The sequence below is a fragment of the Tachysurus vachellii genome, chromosome 15, assembly GCF_030014155.1.
Source record: "Tachysurus vachellii isolate PV-2020 chromosome 15, HZAU_Pvac_v1, whole genome shotgun sequence".
NCBI classification, from domain to species: Eukaryota; Metazoa; Chordata; class Actinopteri; order Siluriformes; family Bagridae; genus Tachysurus; species Tachysurus vachellii.
Genome location: NC_083474.1, coordinates 17,454,778 through 17,482,672, shown reverse-complemented (window position 1 = coordinate 17,482,672; position 27,895 = coordinate 17,454,778). Strand labels below are relative to the sequence as shown.

Genomic DNA, 27,895 nt, shown 5'->3' with positions numbered 1-27,895 from the left:
GACTCACAGAGGACGGTGAGGGTGCGAGTAATGGCCATAGGAGATCTAGTCACTTGATTAACACTCTCACAGCGCAGCACAGCTTTATTGTCTGCTGGCTTCACCTCCATCAAAAGCGTACTGCTGGCCTTACGGGAGACAGTGTCCATTTCCCAGATAGTGGACAACACCTCATCATTCTGGGAGAGACCGAGAAAAAAAAAAAAATGAGAGAGAGAGCGAGAGAGAGAGATTATTACTTTTTTTGGACATACTTTGATATTCCTAACTGATTGCATTTGTTAATAACAAAAACAATGCTTTAGTTTCCCTGAACTGTCTAATGGTAAAGAAGACTAAGAGAACATGAGATGTGACCAGAAAATGTGGGTTCAGCAAAACAAGTGAGAAAAGTTAGCTATGAAACAGTTCACTTACAGATGCAAATGTAATCCTTTATAATGAGTAGCCTGGATAATATAGCTAGCTAGTTAAATAGCTATTAAACGTTATCTTAAATGTTTAACCATATAATTTCTAATAAATTATCTGTTCAATAAGTAGTACAAAGGAGAAGATTTTAGCTATAAAACTGACTTGACTTACTAATAATCTGGTTAATATAACTATATAGGTAAATAGCTAACAAATGCTAGCAAAAATAGCAAAAAATGCCTAACCATACAAATTCAGCCAAAGACTAATAATGCTTTGTGCAAAACAGACAATTAGTTTTGGGAATCTGAAGGGGGGGAAAGAGACAACCGTGAAAGGAAGATATAGCATAAACGATTGTGTAAGTGAGAAATGGGAAGTCAGGCACTGACAGAAAAACACTTAGGTACTGGAAGAAAGAGTTATTGACAAAAAGGTGGAAAGAAGGAAAAAAAGACAAAGGAGAGCATAAAGGAGTGAGAAATAAAGATAGACAGGAACAATCATGACACAACCTCCTGCTGTGAGAAACTTGTTCTGTTTTAGCCATGAATGCCTAGCATTAACCTTTTCAAGTTGCACACAGACACACAATCCTATTTACAAAGCTTGCCACCATTAAAAAAAAGAACAAAAATAAAACTAAACAAGAAAAAAAGAGCATAAACCTGCATTCTTTTTCTGATGCTTTTTTCTTCACTTGGATTTTGTGGTGTCCTTGGTGTGTGTTTGTGTATTTGTCTTTGTTTCTATATTCACCTGGGTGTATGAGTGCTGTGGGGATGAGTGATGGGAAAGAAGCTGCTGACTGAGACGCACAGAATTTAACATGGCCTCAGAAACAATAAATTGCCATCCACGGTTCTTACTCATCCGAATACAAAGCCGTGCTACGACGCTCAGCTGTCACTGTCGAACATTTAAGCCTGTGGCCATGACATTTTGATGTAGATAATACACTATCAGCTTTCCATTTCAATTTCTTAATTTGAAAGATGCTTTTATCTAAAGTGACATACAAACCAAGCAGAATCCAAACCAAGCACTGAGATGAGCAGTTAAAGGTTAAGGGCCTTGCTTAAGGACCCAGCTGTGAATCTGTAACAGTTTAAGGATTGCAATGAGCAAGCGTATGTCAAAATCAATTCAAGTAAATGGAATTATGAAACCAAGAGGCTATTGTTACAGAGAAAGTATACTTCTATTAAGATACTTCAGAAGGCAGGTATCTAGGCAGAATACTAGAAAAAATAATATAAAGTTTGTTTTGACAATTTAACGTTCATATCATTAAATTCCGTACAATTGAAGTCTAATTATTTTATTGGAAAAACAAATCATATCTTATTCACAGAACAGATTAACGCACCCGTGAATCACTAATTATCACATTCACCTTTATAGACTTTTCAGTAATAAATGACTCCATCAAGGAGAAAGTGCTGCCAGTGGTTATTCTATCTGTATTGCATTACGTGTTATGAAGCACATTGTGGTCTTCAGCTAAAAGGAGAATTATCTTCCTGTTACTGATCTCAGAATGAGATACTGTAGGGTTCAGAGTAAAGAGGCAAAAAAAGGACTCCAGTACATAGTTTTTTCAATGCACTATCCAGGTTAATTGTACAACACAATTACAACACTTTTAAACACTGGGGATCCGTAATCAATAACTAAGAACAGACATAGGACAAAACAACAAAACGAGAAAAATTGAAACAAAAGCATTTTAGATAATGAAACGCACAACATGGCTCACACACAAAAAAGTAATTAGTGGGTAAGAAGAAACAGGTGAACACAATCAGGAAAACAATTAGTAATATGGGGATTGAGACAAAAGCAAAAAGGAGAAAGTGATTTTAGCTGATACTATTAAAGATTTCAAAGAACCTTCAAAAAGCTTTTTGTCTGGTGTTTGCTATCCTGCATTTATGTCCTTGATTCTGTATTCTCTATGCTGCATGTTGTACTGTTTGCCAACTGCTTAACATTTCTTCTGAATAATTACTATGCATATGCATTTGGCTCATCCTCTGTAGTGTGAATCATTTTCAATATTTTTTTTCTATAAATAAGCATGCATACAATTTGCAATATATATATATATATATATATATATATATATATATATATATATATATATATATATATATATAAAATGTATAGTTGCCCAGATGACTGTTTGCAATCTGTTTTGAAAAGAAGAGGAGATGCTATACGATGGTAATCATGCCCCATCCCAACTACTTTGAAAGATTTCACCATTTAAACATTTGTTATTTTATCTATATTTTATCGTGAATAAAATATATAATATTGTGAATAAAATATTGGCTCATGTGATTTAAAAGTCTCTTAGTTTTCAATTGTATTTTTGATTTTTTGGAAAAAAAAAATAAAAAATAACTGTGAATGTCTTGTAGACTGGACCTACTCTCCTACTCAACACACACTATTTCACTCTATCTGACTTTATGTACATATACTACACCTATTGCAAATTTATTGCACTACAGTTACACACATTGGCTCGACTGCACTTTCCCAACAATAGCCATACTGTTTACTGTTCTACCATCCATCTGCATTCATATATAGTACATCTACATATTTTTCTCCATATACTTTCTTCCCTTTCCCACCTATAAAAATAATTATATTTTTTTCTATTGTAAGAATTCTATTGTTAGTTTATTTTGTATTCGTTCTTTAGCATTTCACTGTGTGCAATTGTAACCAATAACATTTGAATTAGAATTTTAACAATTGAATTAGATTATATAACAAAAATTACAATGGAAAATTTTTTAAATTGCTTAAACAATAGACTCAGGTTATCACTCTAATCATCATCAGCTCATTTTTTTTGTACACCATACTGTAGATAGTTTAGTAAATAAAGAAGGTTGAGGGGAAATGGTCTTCCTGAAGCTTGCACTACCCAAGAATATATCTTTCCACTGAATCCTTTCTATATTCCTTTCTAACTCATCTGTCGTCTAGAGAAATGTATTTTTAGAACAAGAACCTTTTGAAATCTACAGAGAGAACATACCCAAGAGGAAAAGCACAGGAATGACCTAAAGTCTGGTGGCCATACTGCAGGCACTGATAGCTGATTTCTCTATCTCACCTTACTCCAGTGCAGAGTAGCCAAAGGGTTTCCTCCATATGACAGACAGACCAACCGGAGATGGGTACCGGCGTTCACCTCTTCACTCCTCAATCCCTCCATCACTGGAGCCTGGGGTGGGTCTGAGACAGAACAACGCAGAGAAAGAAGACTGTGAGACTTGAGCTGATATACCATTCTGACATTTCAGTCAGAAAACACTGAGAGCAGAAAAAGAGTGATAAAAGAATAAATATGATGGACTAATCTGGTGGTGGGCAATAAGGATGAAAAAAAAATTGATTATATCATTGGTTATTCAACAGCCTGATTAACTTTATCAGTTTAGAGATAGTGAAATGATTGAAAATACCAGATACTAATGTGAAAATTGTGTTTAAAGAAATTGGGGTTAAAAAAATCTCTAACCAATATTTCAATCCCCAAATCAATTGAAATCTATTTTAATAGTCAGTTTTCTATTTAGAATTGATTTCTAAGAAACACTCATATATTGTTAGCACTTTATAAATAATCCAGCACTAATGAACTAATTATCAGTTAACGCATTCACCAAGTTAAACTTAATGATGTGAATTTTATGAATTCATGTATTAATAACGACCAGCTTAAATACTCTACATGTTAGAAGATGTCTGAGTTAATGTATTAATTAATATGTAGGAGTAAACTAAATCAAATATGCTCAAAAAAAAATAATAATAATTAAATTTTAATAAATAAAGCCATCTAATAAATGAATGTAGCTCCCCCTAACCTACACTCCCTATATAAAGCAAAACACCAGGTTACTAATATTCTGACTAAGTAGTTGCCTTAATTGTTTTCAGAATAAAATAACTAATTTACAATATGCTGAATTATAATAAAATCACGACAAGTGAATAATAAAATGTTTTCACAAAAAATACTACGATAAAACATAAAACCAACGCATATGTAAATAAGCTTAAGAAATCGAAAAGGACAAAATAAATACTATGTACTCTCACACTTTTACGCCAGCGGGAAACAATCAATTAAACTTAATTAAACTCTTGTCCAGAGTAAAATAATAGAAAACAAAATACAAATACTAAAAAAAAAAAATAAAGAAACTAAATATTTTGCTGGGTTAGTAAATAAAGATTATCTCTTACGTCTGTCTCAAAAAAACTTCTCACATGGCAAACAACAACAACAACAACAACCTGAAAACTCCTCCCACTCTTTTTCTAACCAGCTATCATTTACTGACCAAACATTTTAGTTAAAATCACATATTTCACAAGTACACACCATCAGATTCTACGACAACATATTCAAACAAATCTTTATTAGTACCTCTATCTGGGGTAAAATCTACATAACCTGCTAACCCTACCATGTTACATGGGTTACATGAATGTTACTGTATTTACATTAACGGCACTCATTTATTTAATGGCCCTTGTTTAAGTCAATAAATACATTGATACTGGTTCACTTGGTCAGTGACTAAAAACCTGAGATGCCCACAGAATGTTCAAATACTAAAGTAGGATTTGAAGAGCAATGGATTGAGAATGATGCAAAAGGGCTTGACATGAAATTACTCATTTTTTTATTTTTCTTTTATTTAATATGATGCACGATTAATTCATATTCTTTCTAGAGTGTGTTTGATTTGGTTTACCTTTGTGTGTTAATTAATACATTGACCAACAAGCATGAACTAACATCAAGCATCGCGTTAGTTCTGGCAGGCTACGTCGTCAAGCGTGCATCAGCTGGTAATCAGCTGTCCATGACGAGCACCAATCCGGTTACGACTTCCTATTACCCAACCATTTAAATTCCCATTCATTGAGCCGCTTCTAGCACGTCGCTGCTGCTGCGACTTAAACTCCCTCCTCCAACTCTGACTCCACCATGCCGGAACCTGTGTTCATTGTATCAGTCGCGTCTTAAATCTCCACATATTTTTCTCTCTCTCTCCCTCTCTCTAATTATTTAATTATTTATTTATCCATTTATTCGTTTATTTGCCAAAAAAAACCCTCTATGCATGATTAATGGTTCTGTTATAGGGGGGGTCTATTCTATTTTCTAGTTGCTGCTCTCCCCGCTCGGTCCATGCGTGCGCACGGACGGGCGCGTGGATTCCTGCCCAGAACAGAACCATACCACCAACACTAACTGTATGCATATCATCTAATAAATTCTCATTTGACAAAGTGGTCCTGACAGAAGTGTATTTAAGGTGGTTCTGATTCACACAATAAGACCCATGTCATAGTTGAGGTTAGATCTTCATTAGCTCATTATTAGTTCATGCCTTAACTCATAATTACTTCACATTTAACTATTAATTCAGAATTTAGTTCAAAGAATTTTCATGTTTCAGGTATTGTAAAGTGTTACACATTTCTGTGTCTGGTTAGCAGGCTACAATGCATTGCTACAAATACAATTTTTTCTTTCTTTTTTTTTTTTGTATGCCATTTTTTGAACAAAAAGAAAAAAAAAAAAAAAAAAAAGCTGCTGGTTCATTCCAAGCAGTTTACCCGAGTAAGGGAAGTGTAACAGGGAACAAAAATGCGAGTAAACAAGCAGGAAATATTAGTTTAAGGAAACGGACAGAGAGAGCGACTCATTTTATTCCCTGACAGCGCCGTTAAATTGGGACCCATTTAATGCTGCCGCTGCAGAGAGGAAAGCTCGGGCCTCTGATGAAAGCATTAAGCACTGAGAGTGAGCCGCATCCTGGCACTAGTCCATAAAGCAAAATAACAGATGTTTAAACAGTAATAAGGTGAGGCGGAATATGAATAAATTACAGGGCGGCTCCTGAATAAAACATTGTGCCATAAAAACGAGTCTTGGCCTTTGTTATTGCCGATGGACAGATGAGGACCTCGCATGACAAAGTGGCGTCTCGCTCGAAATCTGGCATGGATGGAAACAGGCATGGATTTGATGAGCCGGGTGTGCTGAGTAAGGCTGCCATGTTGGACCTCGTTTCTGCAAGATTAGCACTTAGTGTATCGGTCGAGTAGAAATGGAAGTGGGAGCAGGTGGGGGGTGGGAGGTGGTATGAGGGTGTGGGAGAAAGAGAGTGAGAGAAGAAGGAGAAGACAGAGCAAAGGAGGAAGATGAAGGCAGAAAGATAATTAAGATCCGTGGGAGGAAAGCGGAGGAGACGGCTTTGCATGCAAATGGAAGGACGTGAGCAAATGACATGGAGTGTCACAATCTGCACCAAAGTTTTAATTAATGATGCATATGAATTTTTGAATAAGTTGAATAAAAATTGGCTAGCATTTGCAGTGATTTGCTCCTATTATATGTGAAGTGATAATATAAGATGAGTAGGATATGGATTTAGATCAGTGCAAAGCAGGCTGGTGGATTTAAAATGGATTTAATGTAAATATGCTCAGTGGTAGATGTGAATTATCAGAGATCATTAAGAGAGAACAAGTGCCTCAGGATGTCAGTGGATGAAAGGCAGCACAAGAGCATGATACAATGCAGATCTGAAATGTTTAAACAATTTTAACAAAAGTATGAGAGCGTTTATTTATATTAAACTTTCTGTGACACAATTAGCGACTCCTGTGCTAATTTGTTGGTGGTCCACTACTTTCATTAACCTCTTACATAAGAAATAATGCATTGTCTGGCACTCTGACATCACAGGAAGATGCCATTATTGCTAGCACACTCATAATGGAGTATATCAGTACAAAAAAAACAGAAGCTAGGACAATCAGAAGCTTCTGTTCTCATTCCCCTTCAGAGACAGCAAACACTGGACTCAGAGTCTTAGAATGCAATGCAGCCTTACATCACACTTGCACTAGCAGAGCCTCAAGAGTTCAGAAAATTAGCTATGTCTGAGCTGGAGAGTTTAATGGTGATGATGGTTGTATTAGCATAACATTTTAACCTTTAGAAGCTGATCAGTATGAGCAGAGTGTACAGATGTATAATGAACTAAAGTGCTGCTGCATCGCCGTCTGTATTTTTTAAATGAAGGAGCCCTAAATTCTACTGATGGAACTATCAGGCATATATTTCATCTAAACAAAGTTCTAATACAAATAATTGCCATTGTTTCTTGTACCATTTATACTACACAGGGTCTCGGGGAAACCTGGAGTTTATCCCAGGGGAGTCTGGGCACAAGGGCACAATCCCCCCACACACACAACAGATAATTTAGAGATGCCAATCAGCATTAGATACACATCCGTATCCAGAGCAGCTTAAATTCAACTCATTTATCTCATTTAACTGAGTAGCTGAAGGTTAAGGGCTTTGCTCAAGAGCCCAGCTTGTTGATGCAGGGATTTGAACTCACATCCGTCCAATGAGAATCCAAATGTCTTAACCACAATCACATTTTGTTGATGTTGTCGCAAATCCGTATAGCCTTAAAACAGGAAAATCCAGGAAGGAAGGATACATCACCTTTAAAGGACATGTTTGATTGTACTCTGATTAATAGCTGCGTCCGACTAAAACCCCTTAAATCAGGCCAAACGAGGTGGATAACCTGTTTGATAATCAGTTTCATCGACAACTAACTGCCATGTAGGTCTTTGTTCATACAGTAACTATCACAAATCACAATGGATATATTGACTATGTTCTGCACATGAACAGTTACATCATGACACAGGCCGGAGGGCTCAAACGCTGCTCCTCTGAGGTTCATCCGGCAGATTTAAAATCTTCAGCTGCAAGGGGCTGGATGATGATGGAGTGGTTAAGGCTCTGAGATAGTGATTGAGAGTTTGAATCCAGAGAGCAGTTGAGCTCTTGAGTAAGTCCCTGAACACTCAAATCCGTGGGTCATGTCCTCAGTCAAGTGTCTGCCAACAGAATCAATTAAAGACTAGCTGAAGCATGTTACAAGTGAAATTCCAAAGCATGGTCAATAGGGGTGTGTGCGTGTGTGTGTGTGTGAAAGAGAGAGAGAGAGAGAGAGAGAGAGAGAGAGAGAGAGAGAGAGAATATGCAGAAAGGTATATAGGTTGGCATCCAACATTATTTCTTAACATAGATTTTTCCTGTTTTTTCACTTCGGTTATTTGGTGGACGTTTATCTGTCTCATTAGTGACACAAGCATCAAGAATGGCAGCTGTTAACATGCTGAAGTCACATAAGCTACTGCAGGGGCATTTATTTCAACACATTTATGAAATCAGGGTAAATATACAGAAGAATGAACTCTCTTAGAGTCGTAAAATTATTAGCAAAACTATACAACGTAATAATAGTAACAATATGTAAAAATAGGCTCGTTTTGAGAGATAGAGCTTCAGACTAACAGGAATTTGCACAACCCTGAAATAACAATATACTTGCTCTCTCTCTCTCGATCTCTCTCTCTCTCTCTCTCTTTCTCTTGCTCTCTCCTCTCTCTCTCTATCTCTTCCTGTCTCTCTCCATCTGTGTGTGCATGTGGGTTGCGTTTCTGTTCATATCTAGCCGATCTCACACCAAATTTCTATGAATTCATTTCAGCATTTACATGTATTTGAAATTCATTGTTTTTTACAACCAAGAGCATGAAACACATTTTTTTCTCGCCCAAATTCTAAACATCTAGATATATGTATATCTTTCTGGCACTGCACATTTATTTAAAAAATCTCTATCTGGCTTCCCGTTTTCTTGTGTGCTTGGCTCAATTCTGTCTTCGTGATTGAATTGAATTAAATCCAATCTGGACTATTTGTTCTTGCAAAATATTAGGCTTCAATCTCTCTAAAACCCACTCAGTGATCATTTTCCAGTTCCATACATACCATAAAGGTCACTTTGTAATGCTGCAGTTACTGACTGTAGCCTGTCTGTTGCTATGCTACACCATTAATGGTAAAAAAGGACCACCACAAGCCCACCACTTACGATATAATCAGACACCATTTTGAGGATGGATCATTCTCAGCACTGATATGACTCTCTGTGTGTGTGTGTATGTGTGTGTGTGCACGTGTGTATATTAGGTATAGCAGTGTTATAGCAAATGGTAAGCAAAGGTGTTGCTGCAGGTTTTAAATACGTCACTGCCACTGTATGGTTGAAAAATAATTCTTTCATCCTTTTTTAAACATGGAAAACAATGTAGTTGAGATAGAAGATGATTAGCATAATTTACAACATGAAAATATGAGCTAGCAAGTCTGATGTTACATCGCTTGCAATAGCAAGCTAAGCTCACACATCAACATTAGGCTAAGCATTAGCTTAGCTCCAAATACTACTGACTTCAGGGTCCTAGCTAGCTAACATGAGGCTAATCATAGTGTGTAATCAAGCTAGCTCATTATCACAGTGTGTACCTGTAAATGTGCTAGGGCGCCAGCTTATTTGCTGTTAAGCATTAGTTCTGGACAAGGAAGTGAAAACAAAATCATGTGATCATGTAATATGTTGTTTGTTTGTTTTTTTTTTTTTGCCTTGTTTGATCAAATTGAAATTGTAAATCCATGGTTTCTTTTTACTTGGTAAAATGCAAATATAAATCTGGATTAATAAGCGGTGCTCAGGAATATGTGCTCTTTTTATTGTTTGTCATGCCAACACACAGCCACAGACTGTATATTCTGATTTCTGTTCTCTTTGTTAAATCTCTTGCTTTTTTCCTTCTTCTAATAATCACAAGTACATGTTTACAGACCATTTGCTGCCAGGTAGCCTTCCGTATAAGCAAACTCACACTTTCTTTTCTCACCTTGAGCTGTAAACAGTACAAATTAACGACACACACACATCCACGCACGAACATCCAGATATCTCTCATCACCCCTCCATCTCTTCATGAAAACGTTAGCACTGCTAATTATTGTGGTTATTCACATTTGGCACTGAAGGCTATTTCTTCACATCATTTACTTTACGTGAACTTGTTTCAGGACTTTTCAGTGAAATGTTCAAATCTATGGCCTAATGAGACTAATTAAATGCATATGAATCACTTTTACGCTTTTTTAGTAGATTAAGTTTCTTTTTTAGATTAAGTCTCATTCATTCATTCATTCATTCATTCATTTTCTACTGCTTATCCGAACTACCTCTGGTCACGGGGAGCCTGTGCCTCTCTCAGGCGTCATCGGGCATCAAGGCAGGATACACCCTGGACGGAGTGCCAACCCATCGCAGGGCACACACACGCTCTCATTCACTACGGACAATTTTCCAGAGATGCCAATCAACCTACCATGCATGTCTTTGAAACCGGAGTACCCGGAGGAAACCCCCGAGGCACGGGGAGAACATGCAAACTCCACACACACAAGGCGGAAGCGGGAATCGAACCCTCAACCCTGGAGGTGTGAGGCGAACGTGCTAAACACTAAGCCACCGTGCCCCCCACTAAGTCTCATGATTTTATTTATTTTATTTTATTTTTTTTTTTACAAAAATGGCAAAAAAAAAAATATGAAGAAAAAAAATTCTTACAGTACACTTTCATTAAAGTTGAGGTTTCCAAAGCCTGGCTGAGAGCCGGGTTTTTGACTCGACAGAGCAGGGGTCGGCCATCATCCGAACGCTGAGGTCTGATACTGCGGGCAGAGAATGGGATCAAGGTTAATAACACTGTCTCACACACTTTTACAGTTTGGTTTCCACATTCCTTATGATCATGATCATAGCTCAAGTAACTGATCCTGGCCAAGGGTAAAGTAAAGTAGTTCTTTGCATCTCTGACCTGATTCATTAGTGTTCGCTTCCTCAGACACTTAAAAAAGTGCTAAACAATTTCACAGCATGATGCAAACTGATGAAACTGTTGCTGTGTTAATCCCATCTAAACACATATACAGAAAAAAAAAGATACTGTAGATTGTAATTCAAGTTGATTTCTTTACCGCTTGGCTATATGGTAACAATACAAAAAACAATAACAAAAAAAACCTAAAATAATATATGTATCATTAATCATCTGGGTAAATCAATGCTATTAAGACTAGATCACTGAGTATCATTTATCAGATGAAACCACTGCCACTGAAGAACTAATGAACTAATGATACTCATCTAGCAATCGATACTAATCAGTGTATTTTAACTTCTCTGTGCATGTGTGTGTGTCTATTGGTAGACAGTCACATTAAAAGCAAGACTTCCTTATTGAACTTTTATTGACCCCATGGATTTTTAACCTGCTGTTAATGAGAGATCACGAACTACTGCTAGAGGGAGGAGAAAAAGCTCATACTGATAGAATCTCTCATTTAAAAACGCATTACACTCCAAATCAACCGTTTCATTTGCAAATCCTGACTGGAGATTTGGTTTGGAGGGAGCTATGCTCTGTTTTTCAGGCATACTTGGCAACGGTAGATTAGATATTTAAGGAATAGTTGGGCAGAAAATTAAATATACTCCAGTTTCACCAAATGTATTTCAGTCAAAATGTGTTTCAAATCACGTTCTATAGAAAGACAGGGAGACTTAAGGTAATCTATACTATGAACAAAACCTCATTGTGTAGGATTTAAGGTTATGGAGGGTTCCAATAATGAAAGGTGGAATTGCAATGGATTTTTTTGTGAATAATACAAGATTTTTTGTGTAAGAGAGTATTTCCTTATACCTTTTTCGGAGTCACGTCACATTATGGTAGAAGGTAGTATTGACCATTTCTGGCCATTTTGGAAAAGGGATTCTGTACCAAGAGACTTTGGTGTATACAAGTTTGCAAAACATTATAACCTTCCTTAAACAGTGAAGAATAGCAATTCCTGTAGGCATAACATCTCTTCATACATGAATATCTGCAACAAGGAGGTGATTACTTTTAGCCTTATGAGACATGTGTCTTTTGTGATGTTCTTTCTCCATTCAAGCAATAACACCACAAAGGTGAGTATAGTGTAGTGTATTATGCTAGAAAAGTGAATTTACAGTATAGACACCATATAGCCAAAGGTGTAGTATGGAGTGGAAGCAATCAAACGGTATTCACAGACCCGGAACACCTTCAGAACAATATTGAACATCTTTGGGATGAACTGGAACACAGTCGGCACCCCCAGACCTCGACACCTCACTAATCATCTTGTCACTGAACAAACACAAATATATGCATACATGCAAAATCTAGTTGAAAGCATTTTGTGAAGAGTGGAGATTGTTATAACTGAATCTGGAAAGGAATTAGATGTTCAACTAGAACATAATTGTTTAACTGGTGAGTTGTTCGCAGATTTTTGGCTGTTGTAATGTGTCACTTCAGTTGTCCATTCTCTCTGCTGACCATATCAACTTATACTATAATGACACCAGAACAACTTGATCATTACATGGCATGGAATGTTGAGAAAGGCTAGTTTTCATATGTGATGTGGTAGGCACCAGGGTTTGATGGAAGTGGACTCCAGAAAACCATATTTATGGGGACTTTAGTTTGGGAATTTTAAGGCAACTTTGGTCTTTAAACACTCTGAGCCAAACACATCCATGTCTGAATAAAGATATAAGAATAAAAATGGCCTTTATGTCATCCACCCTCATCATGAACAGTTCACGTATCGTCCAAACCGCTCCATGGAAGATGCCATTGCCACGGCCCTTCATTTAGCCCTCTCCCATATGGACAATAAAGACACTTACGTATGAATGCTGTTCATAGACTTTAGTTCAGCATTCAACACAATCATCTCCCAGCACCTGATTGAGAAGCTGAGCCTGCTGGAACTGAACACCTCCCTCTGCAACTGGATCCTGGACTTCCCGACTGGAAGACCTCAGTCAGTCCGGATCGGGAACAGCATCTCACGCACCACCACATTGAGTACTGGAGCACCTCAGGGCTGCGTACTCGGCCCACTGCAGTTCACCTTGCTGATTCATGACTGTGCAGCAATGCACAGATCGAACCATATTATCAAGTTCACAGATGACACGACCGTGGTGGGTCTCATCTACAAGAACGACAAGTCAGCATACAGAGAGGAGGTGCAACAGCTAACTGCCTGGTGTAGAGCCAACAACCTGTCTCAGAATGTTGATAAAACTAAAGAGATGGTTGTTGACTTCAGAAGAGCACAGAGCTACCACTCTCCACTGAACATTGACAGATCATCTGTAGAGATTGTCAAGAGCACCAAATTTCTTGGTGTTCATGTAGCGGAGAACTTCACCCGGTCACTCAACACCAGCTCCATCACCAAGAAAGCCCAGAAACATCTCCACTTCTTACAAAGGTTGAGAAAGGCACATCTCCCTCCCCCCATTCTGACAACTTTTTACAGAGAGACCATTGAGAGCATTCTGAGCAGCTGCATCATTGTCTGGTTTGGGAACTGCACCATCTCGGAACGCAAGTCCCTGCAGTGGATAGTGAGGACAGCTGAGAAGATCATTATATGTCTCTCTTCCCTCTATCATGGACACTTACACCACACGCTGCATCCGCAAAGTCAACAGCACCCCACACACCCCTCATACACACTCTTCACCCTCTTGCTGAAGCATTCGGGCCCTTAAGACCAGACTGTGTAACAGTTTCTTTCCCCAAGCCATCAAACTCCTTAACAACTGAACGGAACTGTACTGAGCACAACACACACATTCACATCTGTATGGACTGCACAGACGTTTACATTTACAGCACTGGCAGACGCCCTTATCCAGAGCGATGTACAGAAGTGCTTAAGTCTCTACCTCAGACCTACACCAATTACACACTCTTCCATTATGCATCCATCAAAACTGTTTTTTGATCTTTGCACATGCTGTCTAACATTTCAGTTGATTGCTGTTTTGCACAACAATTTACATTACCTCATGCAACTGCTGCTATAATACTGTGTTTATTTCAGTATTTCTGCACACACAATATTATTTGAACATACGATATTTACACTGGTCGGCGCTGATTTTGTTTGTCTTTTGGGTATTGTCTTGTATTTTTTGTTTGTACTGTCTTTTGTCCTGATCTGTCTTTCTGTCTTTTTGTCTTGTCTTGCACCAGGTTGCACAGATGCACTTTATGTGTCTAGGACTAACTTAATTAAATCCTTAGCTCTGTCTATGTTTTATGTATCACCATGGTCTTGTAGAAAGGTTGTCTCATTTTACTGTGTACTGCGTACAGATATATGTGGTTGAAATGACAATAAAATCTTCTTGACTTGAATTGACTTGAGTATAGAAGGGGAACAGAGAGCCTGGAGAAAACCTAACATTCATCAGTCAGTTATAAACTCAGATAACACAGATTATCAAAGTTTTTGGAAGCTAGCATTTAGCATAAAGAATGTGAAAATGAATCTGAATGGACTTTCCTTGTACATCCAGTACAAAATGATTTTGAAATTTGTCTCCAAACATGTCTTGGCTGAGCTACACATTTGTGTATGGCACCATTCTCTGGTCTAAATTTGCACTATTAATCTAAAGCCATAATTTTAGGGAGCCTGTTATGACCCAAAACTTGACTGAATAGGATTTGGGTTGTTTCCATTGCTGTTTGTTGAGCCCAAACTCTCCCAGCAGATCAAGAATCCCTTCAGCATAGAAAAAGAGGATTGATGTGCCCTTGTTGCCCAGGGTTGAAATGTCCTAAGCAGTTGAATTTTTATCTCCATATTTGTAAATCACAAAAGATTTTTATCACTGGTCCAGGAGTGTGTGAGAGAGAGTGTAACATCAAATGATTTTTGTCTGATTTAGGAAAGATAGCTCGCATTCTGAACTAAGATTTAAATCTTTTTTTTTTTCTTTTAGGATATGTTGTTCAGGAAATCTGGATTTTTATATTACCTCACTGAATTAAACTCCTAGCAATTGATTCTAATCACGAGTATTAATAGCAGTATTACAGCCTCACACTGCATTACCTTCGCTAATGCATCTTCATATAAAAACCTTATTGTTGTGCAGTAATGAAAAGGATTTCTTAGACTTTTACCCTTCAAGTAAAGTTGTGAAGGACAGTTGGAATTTAAATAAGAAACAACGTTAAAAGAAAGCACGTACTTAACTTCAGTGTGAGTGTTCAGTAGTTTATCTTCAGAGCCTGACATGGTGAAAGACACCGTGCCTGTCAGCTCCTCTCCATCTGAGAATAAGACGTTTTATTAGTTACTGGAACACACTGTTCCTCTGGGCATCAGGTTTCATATTAGACAGATGTTAATATATATCTACCTAATATATATATATATATATATATATATATATATATATATATATATATATATATATATATATATATATATATATACACCCCCACCCCTTGTTTAAGGTACATTTGTTTGTAATCCTAATTCAACATCACTACTTTACATTACCTCGTGCAACTGCTGCTATAATACTTTGTCCATTCCAGTATTTCTGCACACGCAATATTGATTGGACAAATTTGTTTTTGCTTATTGTCTTTTGTGTGGTGTCTTGTATTTTTTTCTTTGCACTGTTTTTTGTCCTGCACTGTCTTTCTGTCTTTTTTGTCTTGTCCTGCACTTTATGTGGCTAGGACTAACTTACTTGAGTCCTTAGCTCTGTCTTTGTTTTATGTAGCACCATGGTCTTGGAGAAACGTTGTCTCATTTCACTGTGTACTGCGTCAGATATATATGGTTGAAATGACAATAAAAGCTTCTTGACTTGACTTGACTTGACTTGACTACAGTGGATCTCTCTATTTTTGTTCACTGATGTACAAGGTCCTGGGTATTTAAATATAGCCTTGGATATACAACAGCAGTTATCTTTAAGGTTTAGTTACATAGGTTAAAAATGTTCAATCGCTCAAGATACAATAAATAAAAAAAGTATAAATGTACAAAAGTGTGTGCACCCTGAAAGATGACTTTAGTATTTTTTTTCTCAGAGTCTTGGGATTTGAATTCACACCCTTCAAATCTCTAAACTTTAAAGAAATACACAAGCATTTTAAATTCAAATTTCTATAATGTCAGATAAAGAAAAGCTGCACAGATGCAAATGCAGGTGAGTCAGGTTTTATTCAAAAACAGACAAATCCCAAAAGTGTGAGGCAAAAACAGGGTAAAAATAAAAGGCAATTAAAGGCACTGGATAGGGATAGATATATACTGCTTTAAATTTTAATTTCATATTTTTAAATTTATTATAACTTTAAATGTATGTATTCATTTATTTATTTTTCTTCTTATTTTTCTTATTATTATTAGATATACTTCTGTAAGGCTGTTTTGAGACAATGTGAATTGTTAAAAGTGCTATAAAAATAAATTTAATTGAATTGAAAGTTAAAAACCTAGGGCAATGAGGTCAATAGTGTTTTATTGTCACTTCAACCATATATAGCTGGTTTAGTACACAGTGAAATGAAACAAGGTTCCTCCAGGACCATGATGTTACACAGAACACAATCCTAAAAACTAATTAAATGAACAGAGTTCTACATAAAGGGCATGTGTGCAAATGTGCAAGACAAGACAGTGCAAGACATCCAATACACCACACTACAAAACCATGTACACAGTTCAGCACCAAACAGTTCTGTAGCTGAGTAAAAAGTATAAGGATAGATAGATAGATAGATAGATAGATAGATAGATAGATAGATAGATAGATAGATAGATAGATAGATAAACCTGTATTGACATCACATAATACAGGTACATAGCAATGAAATGCCATTTAGCATTCAGTATGTCAGTATATGAACGGAATAAGTGCCATTCATATACAAAACGTACAATATGTCTATACAATATGCAACATGATTACAGACAGTAAAGTATTCTTGTTAGTGAGACATGAGGGTCCTAGTGGTGGTGAAAAAACTGGCTCTAAACCTGCTGGTTCTGGTGTGTTTATGCTATCATTGCAAACATAAACAGCAGCAGATTGATTGAAAAGCATTAAAAAACTATAATGTGTAAAAATTGCAGTGGGATTGCTGTGTGTGGGTGTGTGTGTGAATGTGTGTATGTGTGTGTCTAACCAGGTATGCGTACACAGATCAGAAGGCTAATAACATCACAAATTACAACAGAACTAAGCATATACCTCACAAAGCATGATTTCATTCCGAGTCCTTTTAAACAGTGGCTGTGAACATGAGAGCGTATGTGAGTTGGTGAGACCATGATTTTATGTCCCAGTGCACTGTGGGAAATGGAGTTTGACACATTATATAAGCTCTAACATAGTTTACCACCTCTGTAGTACGATTAAATTAAGCACTAATTTAAATAATAAAAATCCTAAGAATTTGAAACTCAACTTGAAAAGCAGATTAACTCTGCCAGTATTTTATTTTTTAATTAAAATAAAAAAAAAGTACTTTATCTGTATGATTTGTTGTTGTATTAGCAGATATTTTTTGGTTCTTTCTAGAATTAAAGAAATAGAGCTCTAGAAATCGGTTTAATGATTTTTTTTTTTAAAGTAGGAAATTTGTGTTTGTTAAGAAATAGTAAATTTGCCTATATATCAAAAAATTTTTACTCATTATGATTTTGTTTTTTGCATTGAGCTTTACAATGTACAGTATAGATGGATACTACAAAGTATTTGGTTAAGCAAAAGGGAACTATTGTTCCAGTGTTGAAAATGTTCTTATCTAAGTAATATAACATGACAGGATTGCTGTATCAATCAGTAACCTGATTTTATTTTATTTTTACACTTTCTGAAGTTTTTATTCCTCTTATAAAACAAAAGTTAACCGACTTGAAAAGTCGGTTAAAAAGTTAACCGATTAAATTATGACATTTCGTTATTTTTATCAATTTATAGTTATGTTTTATTAAGTCCATGAAACAAGTTAACTGTTATCGCTTATGATATAGCAGCAATAAAGGTCATTCCAACGTATATAAAAGTGCTTTGAAGTCTCTATCGATGAATACATCGACACTGATTCACTAGATCACTACCATCAACCTAAAGGTTTGTTCGGAGCTTTTTGTTTTCACATAAAACAAACAGGGAAATTTGGTGCTAGTTTAAGTGTTTCAGGAAGAAGTAGGTCTTCACCTGTCGTTCGAAGACAGCCAGTGACTCAACTGTTCGGACATATAGCGGAAGTTCATTCCACCACCTCGGTGCCAGAACAGAAAAGTGTCTTGCTGTATACTTTCCTCTTACCCTGAGAGATGCTGGGACCAGTCGAGCAGTGCTGGTAGATCAGAGGGAGTGAGGTGCAGTGTGAGGGGGTTTCTTTATTAGCATATCTATTTTTTCCTTGTCACGATTGCCTCAGGCTTGCTCATATGGAATAAATATAAATTTTAATTCTCAATTTTCAATTCAATTACATTTTTATTGTATAGTGCTTTTAACAATGGGCAATGTCTCAAAGAACACGCAAGATTAATATTAGACATATTTAAATGTGTCTGTATTTATCCCTAATGAACAAGTCTGAGGTGACTCAGGTGACTGTGGTAAGGAAAAATTCCCTTAGGTGGAAGAGGAAGAAACCTTGAGAGGAACCAGACTCAAAAGTGAACCTCATCCTCATTTGGGTGACACTGGAGGGTGTGATTATAAACTGTTGGGATTGTAAACACCAGAAAGTGTTATTATGATTAATGTCCTTTCTACAGTCAGATAAAGTCTGATAATTGTGTATTGATTAGTAGATTATTTACCTCAAAGACCACATGGAGTTTGCAAATAGTCATTTTTATTCTCACTCACTCACTCACTCATTTTCTACCGCTTATCCGAACTACCTCGGGTCACGGGGAGCCTGTACCTATCTCAGGCATCATCGGGCATCAGGGCAGGATACACCCTGGACGGAGTGCCAACCCATCACAGGGCACACACACACTCTCATTTACTCACACAATCACACAATCACACACTACGGACAATTTTCCAGAGATGCCAATCAACCTACCATGCATGTCTTTGGACCGGGGGAGGAAACCGGAGTACCCGGAGGAAACCCCCGAGGCACGGGGAGAACATGCAAACTCCACACACACAAGGCGGAGGCGGGAATCGAACCCCGACCCTGGAGGTGTGAGGCGAACATGCTAACCACTAAGCCACCGTGCCCCCCTCATTTATATTCTAAATTTATATATTTCTGTAAAGCTGCTTTCAGACAATGTCCATTGTTAAATTTCATTTAATTTCTCATTCTTGATGTTAGATTAAATAAAAGAAAATGCAGGTTTTCATAATACCGAGAATCCAACTGCAAAACGTTGGTGACCAATGCAGTGATCGCTGCTGTGGTATTAAAATGGCATCTAAACTGATATATTTTTAAGATATATTCTCATGCCTCTTTTATCCAAATTTTTTGACAGAAAAATGCTGTTTAACTGAATATTTAAGGTATGAATATTAATGTTTGAGTATATAACTGCTCAGTTACTGACCCTGACAAGTGAGGATATTTATTAGAACGTTGGGTAAGAATTCAACAGGTTTGAAGAAGATTGTAATGTTCCAATAATATTAATAATAATAAAATTAGCACAATATTACACAACATTACCAGATATTATTATATTACCAATTCAGTTAACATTGCTAAACGTTCTTATACGTGTGGTTCCGATAGCCACAAGAGATTTCATGCTTTTTAAGAAAAAAAAAAAAAATCTGAAGAGTCATGAGGAGCAGCAGGTAATAAAAACTAATAACTTCTATGTTTCCTTAAGCCGCTCCTTAGAGCATTTAAAGGCCAAATGTACCTGATCCACAACCTGAAGATATTGTTTTTCCTTCCCTGCACCACGTATTAGACAATCTGACCCTCAATCTCTATGTGCATCTGAGGAGTCTTTATTAAATTTTAAAAGTAGTCATACCTTTAAAGAGAATGACGTCAGCTGCCGGCTTGGCATCAGGGGCAATGCAGGTCACCTTGTAATCCTGCCCCTCCACCCATGGCTCCTCCGAGTCCAGAACGATGTAGGGTTTTGATGAAGGAACTGAAACACAGAGTCAATATCAGAGACCTAATGAAGGAACTGTTAGATTCTAACTATTGACCCCAGGCCTCCTTGTCTGCCATCAGGACCTGACCTCATTAATGCCCTTGTGGCTGAATGAGAACAACTAAGCTCCAAGATCTGGAAGAAAGCCTTCCTTGAAGAGTGGAGGTTATTGGGTAAAAGTAAATGGGGATTATATCTATAGGCGGGGGGCTTAGTGGTTAGCACGTTTGCCTCACCCCTCCAGGGTTGGGGGTTCGATTCCCGCCTCCAAAGACATGCATGGTAGGTTGATTGGCATCTCTGGAAAAATTGTCCATAGTGTGTATTCATAATGAATGAATGAATATCTAGAAAGGTATGTTCAAAAAGCAAAAATCTAAATGACATTATCATCTTTGTAGGAATATAAGACTAGGCAAGATTAAACAACATCTTGTCTTATCTTATATTCCTGCAAAGCTTATGTGGCATAAAGAGACAGTTTAATAAACACTGTAAAGAAATGTTCAGTTCACCTAAAGATATCTAAAACCTTGCTAGTTAAACGTGATTTTTTTTCCCTCACACTGAACGCTACACTTTGATCAAGGTATTTGATGGCTACATCTCGTCGGGAATCAGACATAAGCCTAATTAATTCAGTTTGCTATCAGATACCGACTGTCAAAAAGAGCATCCATGAGGATAAAAGACTCCAGCTGACGAATTGAGTCAAAGTTTGTGCACATTTATACTGAAGAAGATTTATATCTTTTTACTTTCTCTAATGTTCTCTATTTTTATATTTCGATGTAGGAAGAGTATAAAATGCTCAAGCTAAACTGCATTTCTGGATGAGAAATCTCCACAGAAGAAACAGATTTCAGCTCAGGAAAGTCTGTTGTTTTGGAAGCTACGGTTTTTACCAGGTGTACTTCACAGTTTGCTGCGATATAACTTTATAGACATCTGGTGAAAGAACTGAAACCAACCTGGTGACACTTGAAGATTCATTACAATTTACATCACTCAATTTGGAGGAAATGTGCAAATTGCATCATCAAACAGCAGCCAGACATTGTTTCCCAACCTGCTTCTTAGTGACAGATATAGTGTTATACTGCGAACTACATTTTGAAATGAACTCGAACATTGTCAGTATGTAGAGATCATAGAAATACAATGAAATATTCTGAACTGTATTTTTATTACAGAACGTCACAATTAAACTACAGCGTTTTATGATCCTAAGAGCTCAATGCACAAAATTTACTAGGAGAAGATCACAAGCTCAAAACAAACCTATAACCGCACAGGGATCTCATATCACAGCAGAATACACAGTAACTACATAGAACAGCAGGAGCTTCATCAGGATAACTACATGCTGTAAATGTGCGACAGTGAGCAAGCTGAGTGTGCAAATTTCATCCAGCTATAAACCATCGTAAAACAGCAGCCAGGCGTTAGTCCCATCCCAGCTCTCTTCACCTTACAGCTCTGGAAATGTAACACATGTTCTCCAGAGTGCATGTAGAGTAATAAGCTTTGACATCATAATCAAATCTGATTGGTCTGATATACTGTGATCAAATCTGATTGGTCTGATTTGTAACAATTTAAAGTTCTTGGTCTGATTCACTATGATGAAGTCTGATTGGTCTGATTCACCACGATGGAATCTGATTGGTCTGATTTATAACAATTTAAAGTGCTTGGTCTGATTCACTATGATGAAGTCTGATTGGTCTGATTCACCACGATGGAATCTGATTGGTCTGATACATTTTGAACAAATCTTACTGGTCTGATTCACCATAATCCAATCTGATTAGTATGATTCACCATAATCAAATCTGATTGTCTGATACTCTGTGATCAAATCTGATTTGTCTGATTTACCATGATGAAATCTGATTGGTCTGATTCACCATGATGAAATTTGATTGGTCTAATACATTTTAAACAAATCTTACTGGTCTGATTCACCATAATCATATATATTTAGTATGATTCACCATGATCAGATCTGATTGGTCTGAATGACCATAATCAGATTTTATTGATCTGAGTCACCATAATCAAATCTGATTGGTCTAATTCCTCATGATCAATGTCGATTGGTCTGATACATTTGGAACAAATCTGATTGGTCTGATAAAGTTTGAACCATTCTTACTGATTTGATTCACTAATATCACATCTAATTAGTCTGATTCACCATAATCAATCTGATTGTCTGATACACTGTGATCAAATCTGATTGGTCTGATTTACCATTATCAGATTTTATTGATCTGAGTCACCATAATCAGATCTGATTGGTCTAATTCATCATGATCAAATTGATCAGACAACTGTATTTTAACTTTAACAAATAAGGTTAAGCAACAGTTGGACCTAAGTAGTCGTGATTAACCCAAAACATTAGTCTTTATTTAAATCAGTGTTTATTAGAGATTTATTTAAGAGATGCTGAGTGTCTCTCGTGTTTATGAAGTGTGAATATGAAGTGTAAATGAAGTGTTTAATAAATCTTGAACAATGATCAGATTTTACTAATTTATTATCACTTTTCTATGAGGATGCGATTGTAACAGGAAACCAAAACTTTTAGCACGTTTATATTCACTGCTGAAGTCTATGAACTTTTTGAATAAACGAAGTGCAATGATTTTGTACCTGACAGATATCACTGGGGTGTGCGCGCGCGCGTGTGTGTGTGTGGATGATGCCTTGAAATCAGACATGGTTACCTCCACTAGGGGGGGCTATTGCAGTGTGAGGCCCAAGAGCTGAGACACATGAGATAGGACTCGAGCTACAAACTGATTTAAACGAAGAGCTCAGATCCCTGTATGTGTGTGTGTGTGTGTGTGTGTGTGTGTGTGTGTGTGTGTGTGGTCTCTGAGACCATACTGCAAAGGAAAATAATGATATGTATTTCTAATCTCTCTCCTCCCTCACTCATGATCAATCGCAATATTTTCCATTTTGGATTTCTCTTTATTCTCTGCTTCTTTTTTCTCTTTCATCAAGCTGCAGCATCTCTCTCAGCATTCTCTCTCTCTCTCTCTCTCTCTCTCTCTCTCTCTCTCTCTCTCTCTCTCTCTCTCTCTCTCTCAGCATTCTCTCTCTCTCTCTCTCTCTCTCTCTCTCTCTCTCAGCATTCTCTCTCTCACTCTCTCTCTCTATCCCTCTCTCTCAGCATTCTCTCTCTCTCTCTCCCTCTCTCTCTCTCTCTCTCTCAGCATTCTCTCTCTCTCTCTCTCCCTCTCTCTCTCTCTCTCTCAGCATCCCCCCTCTCTCTCTCTCAGCATTCTCTCTCTCTCTCTCTCTCTCTCTCTCTCTCTCTCTCTCAGCATTCTCTCTCTCTCTCTCTCTCTCTCTCTCTCTCTCTCTCTCTCTCTCTCTCTCAGCAGTCTCTCTCTCTCTCTCTCTCTCTCTCTCTCTCTCTCTCTCTCTCTCTCTCACATCCCTCTCACAGTCTAACTCTTTTGTCTTCCTGGTAGTTTGCACTGCATTTCTCCCTTTCATCACTTAACATCCATAATTCTTTTTCTTTCCTTTGCCATCTTCCTCTTCTTTTTTCTTCCCTACACTCTATTTTCAGTTTTTCACCCTTCACACTCACAGTTGCTAAATCTCTCCCATGTCTATCTTTATCTAATGTCCACACCCTCTTCTGCTCCTCCACCTCACCACAACATTCTAGCTTTTTTCTTTTTCCATCCTCCTTTCACATCCCTCCCTCCCTCCCTTCCGCCCCCCTTCATCTCCTCTCTAATACTCAATGATTACCCTTTTGTCTTTCTGGAGCATTCATTCTTTTGTTACTTCTTTCAGCATTTCTCTCTCTACCATACACACACACACACACACACACACACACACACACACACACACACACACACTCACACACACACACACACATACACTTAATGAATCACAGAATTATATTTTGTACAAACCCTCTCCATTTTCTCCTCCATTACTGTACTTCAAAATTTGTCCTCTCTCCTTCACCTCTCTCTCTCTCTCTCTCTCTCTCTCTCTCATTCTGTACACTTTACCAATCCCTGCACTGTCTTTCTTAATCTTCTGTCTGCCTCTCCTCTTTCCTCCCTCATGCTCTATCAGTCACTTTATTTTCCCCTATTTGCCTCCATTCCCTTCATTCTTCTCCTTCATGTCCTCTTTCATCAATTTACAACATCCCCACTTTCTCTTCTTCCGTCTCACATTTTTCTCTCTCCTCCCTGTGCGCATGTTCTCAGGTTCATCACTTGTTGTGTCGGTGGAGGCGTCGGACGGCCGCACAAATCTTCTAAAATAAGAATGATGTTCCTAAAGCGGGGAGGCAGTGGAGCATTTCCCTTCAGTTCATTCTCTCGTTTTATTGCTCTCTCTCTCTCTCTCTCTCTCTCTCTCTCTCTCTCTCTCTCTCTCTGACACTCTCACCCCTCTCATTCTCTCTGTGTCTCTTTCTGCAGGTCTTTCTGCAGTTCCTTCACTCTTTTATTCTTATTCAGCAATTCAGCACACTTATTCCTCACTGGTCATCCATCCATCCATCCATCCATCCATCCATCCATCTATCCATCTATCTATCTATCTATCTATCTATCTATCTATCTATCTATCTATCTATCTATCTATCTCTTCCTTTCTCCCCTCCATCCTCTGTCTGTCTGTCTGTCTCTTTCTACATCAATCCATCTATCTTCCCCCTCTACCTGTCTGTCAATCTACCCCCCTCTGTGTCTCTCTCTCTCTCTCTCTCTCTCTCTCTCTCTCTCTCTCTCTCTCTCTCTCTCTCTCTCTCTCTCTTTCCTTCTCTCTCTCCCTCTCTGTCTGTCTGCCTATCTCTGTGTCTCTTCAGTCTTTTCACAAAAAAAAAAAAGACTTGAATAAATGAAATATATGCCCTTCATATACATCTTTAAAGAAAGTAGCAGATTTTAACGTCAATGCCAAGTTCAGGAAACTCTGACTACAATAATTTGCAAAATTTCCTTTTTTTGTTAACCCTAACAGCACAAGTATGCTGAGCTCTGACAGTGATATAACACCATAATAAGAGTTTTCTCTGACCATGAATCTGAGGAAAATAAGTTAAAATTTTCTGACGCCAGTTAAACTTTTCTCAAGACCTTACAAAGCAATGAAAGATAAAATAAATTTCCTAGTAATAAAACAGAAAAAAAACTAGAAATATGTTCTTTAAAAAAACGAAGAACTTCTCTAAAAATTGTTGCTTAGAATTGATCTTAAAGATGCAAATAACAATCGTAAATATTGTAATTAAGTAAAAGTACTTCTTCATTGCTGTGAAACCCCTGAATGATGTACTGTATATTGGAAACTTACATTTTTTTATCTTGTTAATGAAGAATCATACAGCCTTTAAGCATTTTGTTTGTTGCTCAGTTTATATCTTAGAGTTTATCAATCTATTTTTCTTCCTAGTGGAATACCACAGACTAGTGCTTCTTTCTTCTTTCAATTAAGTTACAGTTCACAAGAGGATTTTTATTTGGAAAATCCTGGGTTATAAATTCATTTACCGGTACAAGAGCTGTAGGTTTGATTCATGTTTTAAGTCAAAGGTGTCCAATCATGTCCACAAACCACTTATCTTAGAACAGGGGTGTCCAATCTAATCCGTGAAGGTCCGGTGTGGGTGCATTTTGACTGGAATGAACACATGCACCCACACCGGACCTTCACGGATTAGATTGGACACCTGATTCTACCTGTTTACTCAGTTCAGCTTGACTTTCAGTAGACTGATGTATGGCTTCTGATTGGCTGAAATAAAAACCTGCACTCACACCGATCCTTTATGGATAAGATTACACACTCCTGCTCTAATGTAAGCCCGTCTATACAGTAAGTAAAGAGTCTAGCAAATGTCAAAAAAAAAAAACAACATTATAATCCTTGAATAAAAACAGAAACAGATAAGAAACAGACAGATAAGAAACTAATAGAAACAGATTTATAGGTCAAATGTACAGTACACACACACACACATACACACACACACACAGCAATTTGTTTTCCAGCTTACATGGGCATATGATAAAATAAGTGAAACGCAGAATGTAGTTCAACATATAATACAGATAAATACAAATAAAAAAATGAAACATAAAAATATAATTAAAAAATGAATACAATGAACAAACAAACAAATAATCAAATAAATAAATAAATACATGTTAATGTACAAATTTGTCAGTGGTTAGAAACGGCATGATGTGGGTGTAATGTAGCCTTGGGAGCATTAACAAAGTTTATATTTACAACTTATCCAAATTCATGCTATATTTGATCTATTTTCTATATATATCAATGTATAGTAGCGTACAGTAATGTTTTACTTTAAATGTGCACTTTTCAGAAAAGTCCTATTTAGTCCTGTTTATTAATTATTTAATTAATTATGTTTATGAAGCTAAATAATAATTCAGACCTTAGGGAGATTAAGGGCACTAAACATTGTTCTGACAGTGCAAACAAAAATCCCCCAGAGGAACATATAAAAGCATACTGTATATTCTACATATCTGTGTGCATGTACGAGGCGGACAGAAGACAGTGAGACACACAACTCGATTCATTAAACACATACAGACAGAGAGACAGATAAAGAAAGTAAGAGACAGATTAACAGAGACAGCTGCACTGGACTTGTCTGTCTTTTTCTCTTTCTAATGCTCTGAACCTCGTCCTTCCTCTCTGTATTCCTTTTTCTCTTTTATATTCTGTCACACAGACCTACACCCACACCCACTGAGACACTCACAGACACACACACACACTGAGACACACAAACACACACACCCACTGAGATGCGTGCACACACAAACACACTCACACACCCACACTGAGACACACAAACACACACCCACTGAGATGCACACACATACACAAACACACATACACAAACACACAGACACACCCACACTGAGACACACAAACACACACCCACTGAGATGCACACACATACACAAACACACAGACACACCCACACTGAGACACACACAAACACAGAAGCAAACACGTAAGCAACAGACACTCATACACACACACACACACACACACAGATAATGAGACACACACGCACTGAGACACAAACACACATGAAATACACACACTGAGGTGCACATAAAAAACAGACACGCTCCTACTGAGACACACAGGAATTGAGACACACACACCCACTGAGACACACAGAGACACACAGACACACCCACCAAGACACACAGAGACACACACCCACTGAGACACACACCTACTGAGACACACGCACACACATATACACCGCACACACCCACTGAGACACACACCCACTGAGACACACGCACACACATACAGCACACACACATACACCACACACACCCACTGAGACACACGCACACACACATACACCACAAACACTCACTGAGACACACGCACACACACATAGACCACAAACAC

At 37.5% G+C, this 27,895-nt stretch overlaps 1 protein-coding gene across 1 annotated transcript in view; it reads right to left on the bottom strand.

Annotated features, from left to right (window-relative positions):
* Positions 1-27,895, bottom strand: part of nphs1 (NPHS1 adhesion molecule, nephrin) — a 124,403-nt gene that overhangs the window by 58,820 nt on the left and 37,688 nt on the right. Inside the window, exons 5-9 of the mRNA XM_060888687.1 lie at positions 20,303-20,425; positions 15,513-15,594; positions 10,986-11,089; positions 3,551-3,672; positions 8-179 (exon numbers count right to left, since the gene is read on the bottom strand). Coding sequence (XP_060744670.1) covers positions 8-179; positions 3,551-3,672; positions 10,986-11,089; positions 15,513-15,594; positions 20,303-20,425 — 603 coding nt within the window. The remainder of the gene's footprint in view (positions 1-7; positions 180-3,550; positions 3,673-10,985; positions 11,090-15,512; positions 15,595-20,302; positions 20,426-27,895) is intronic.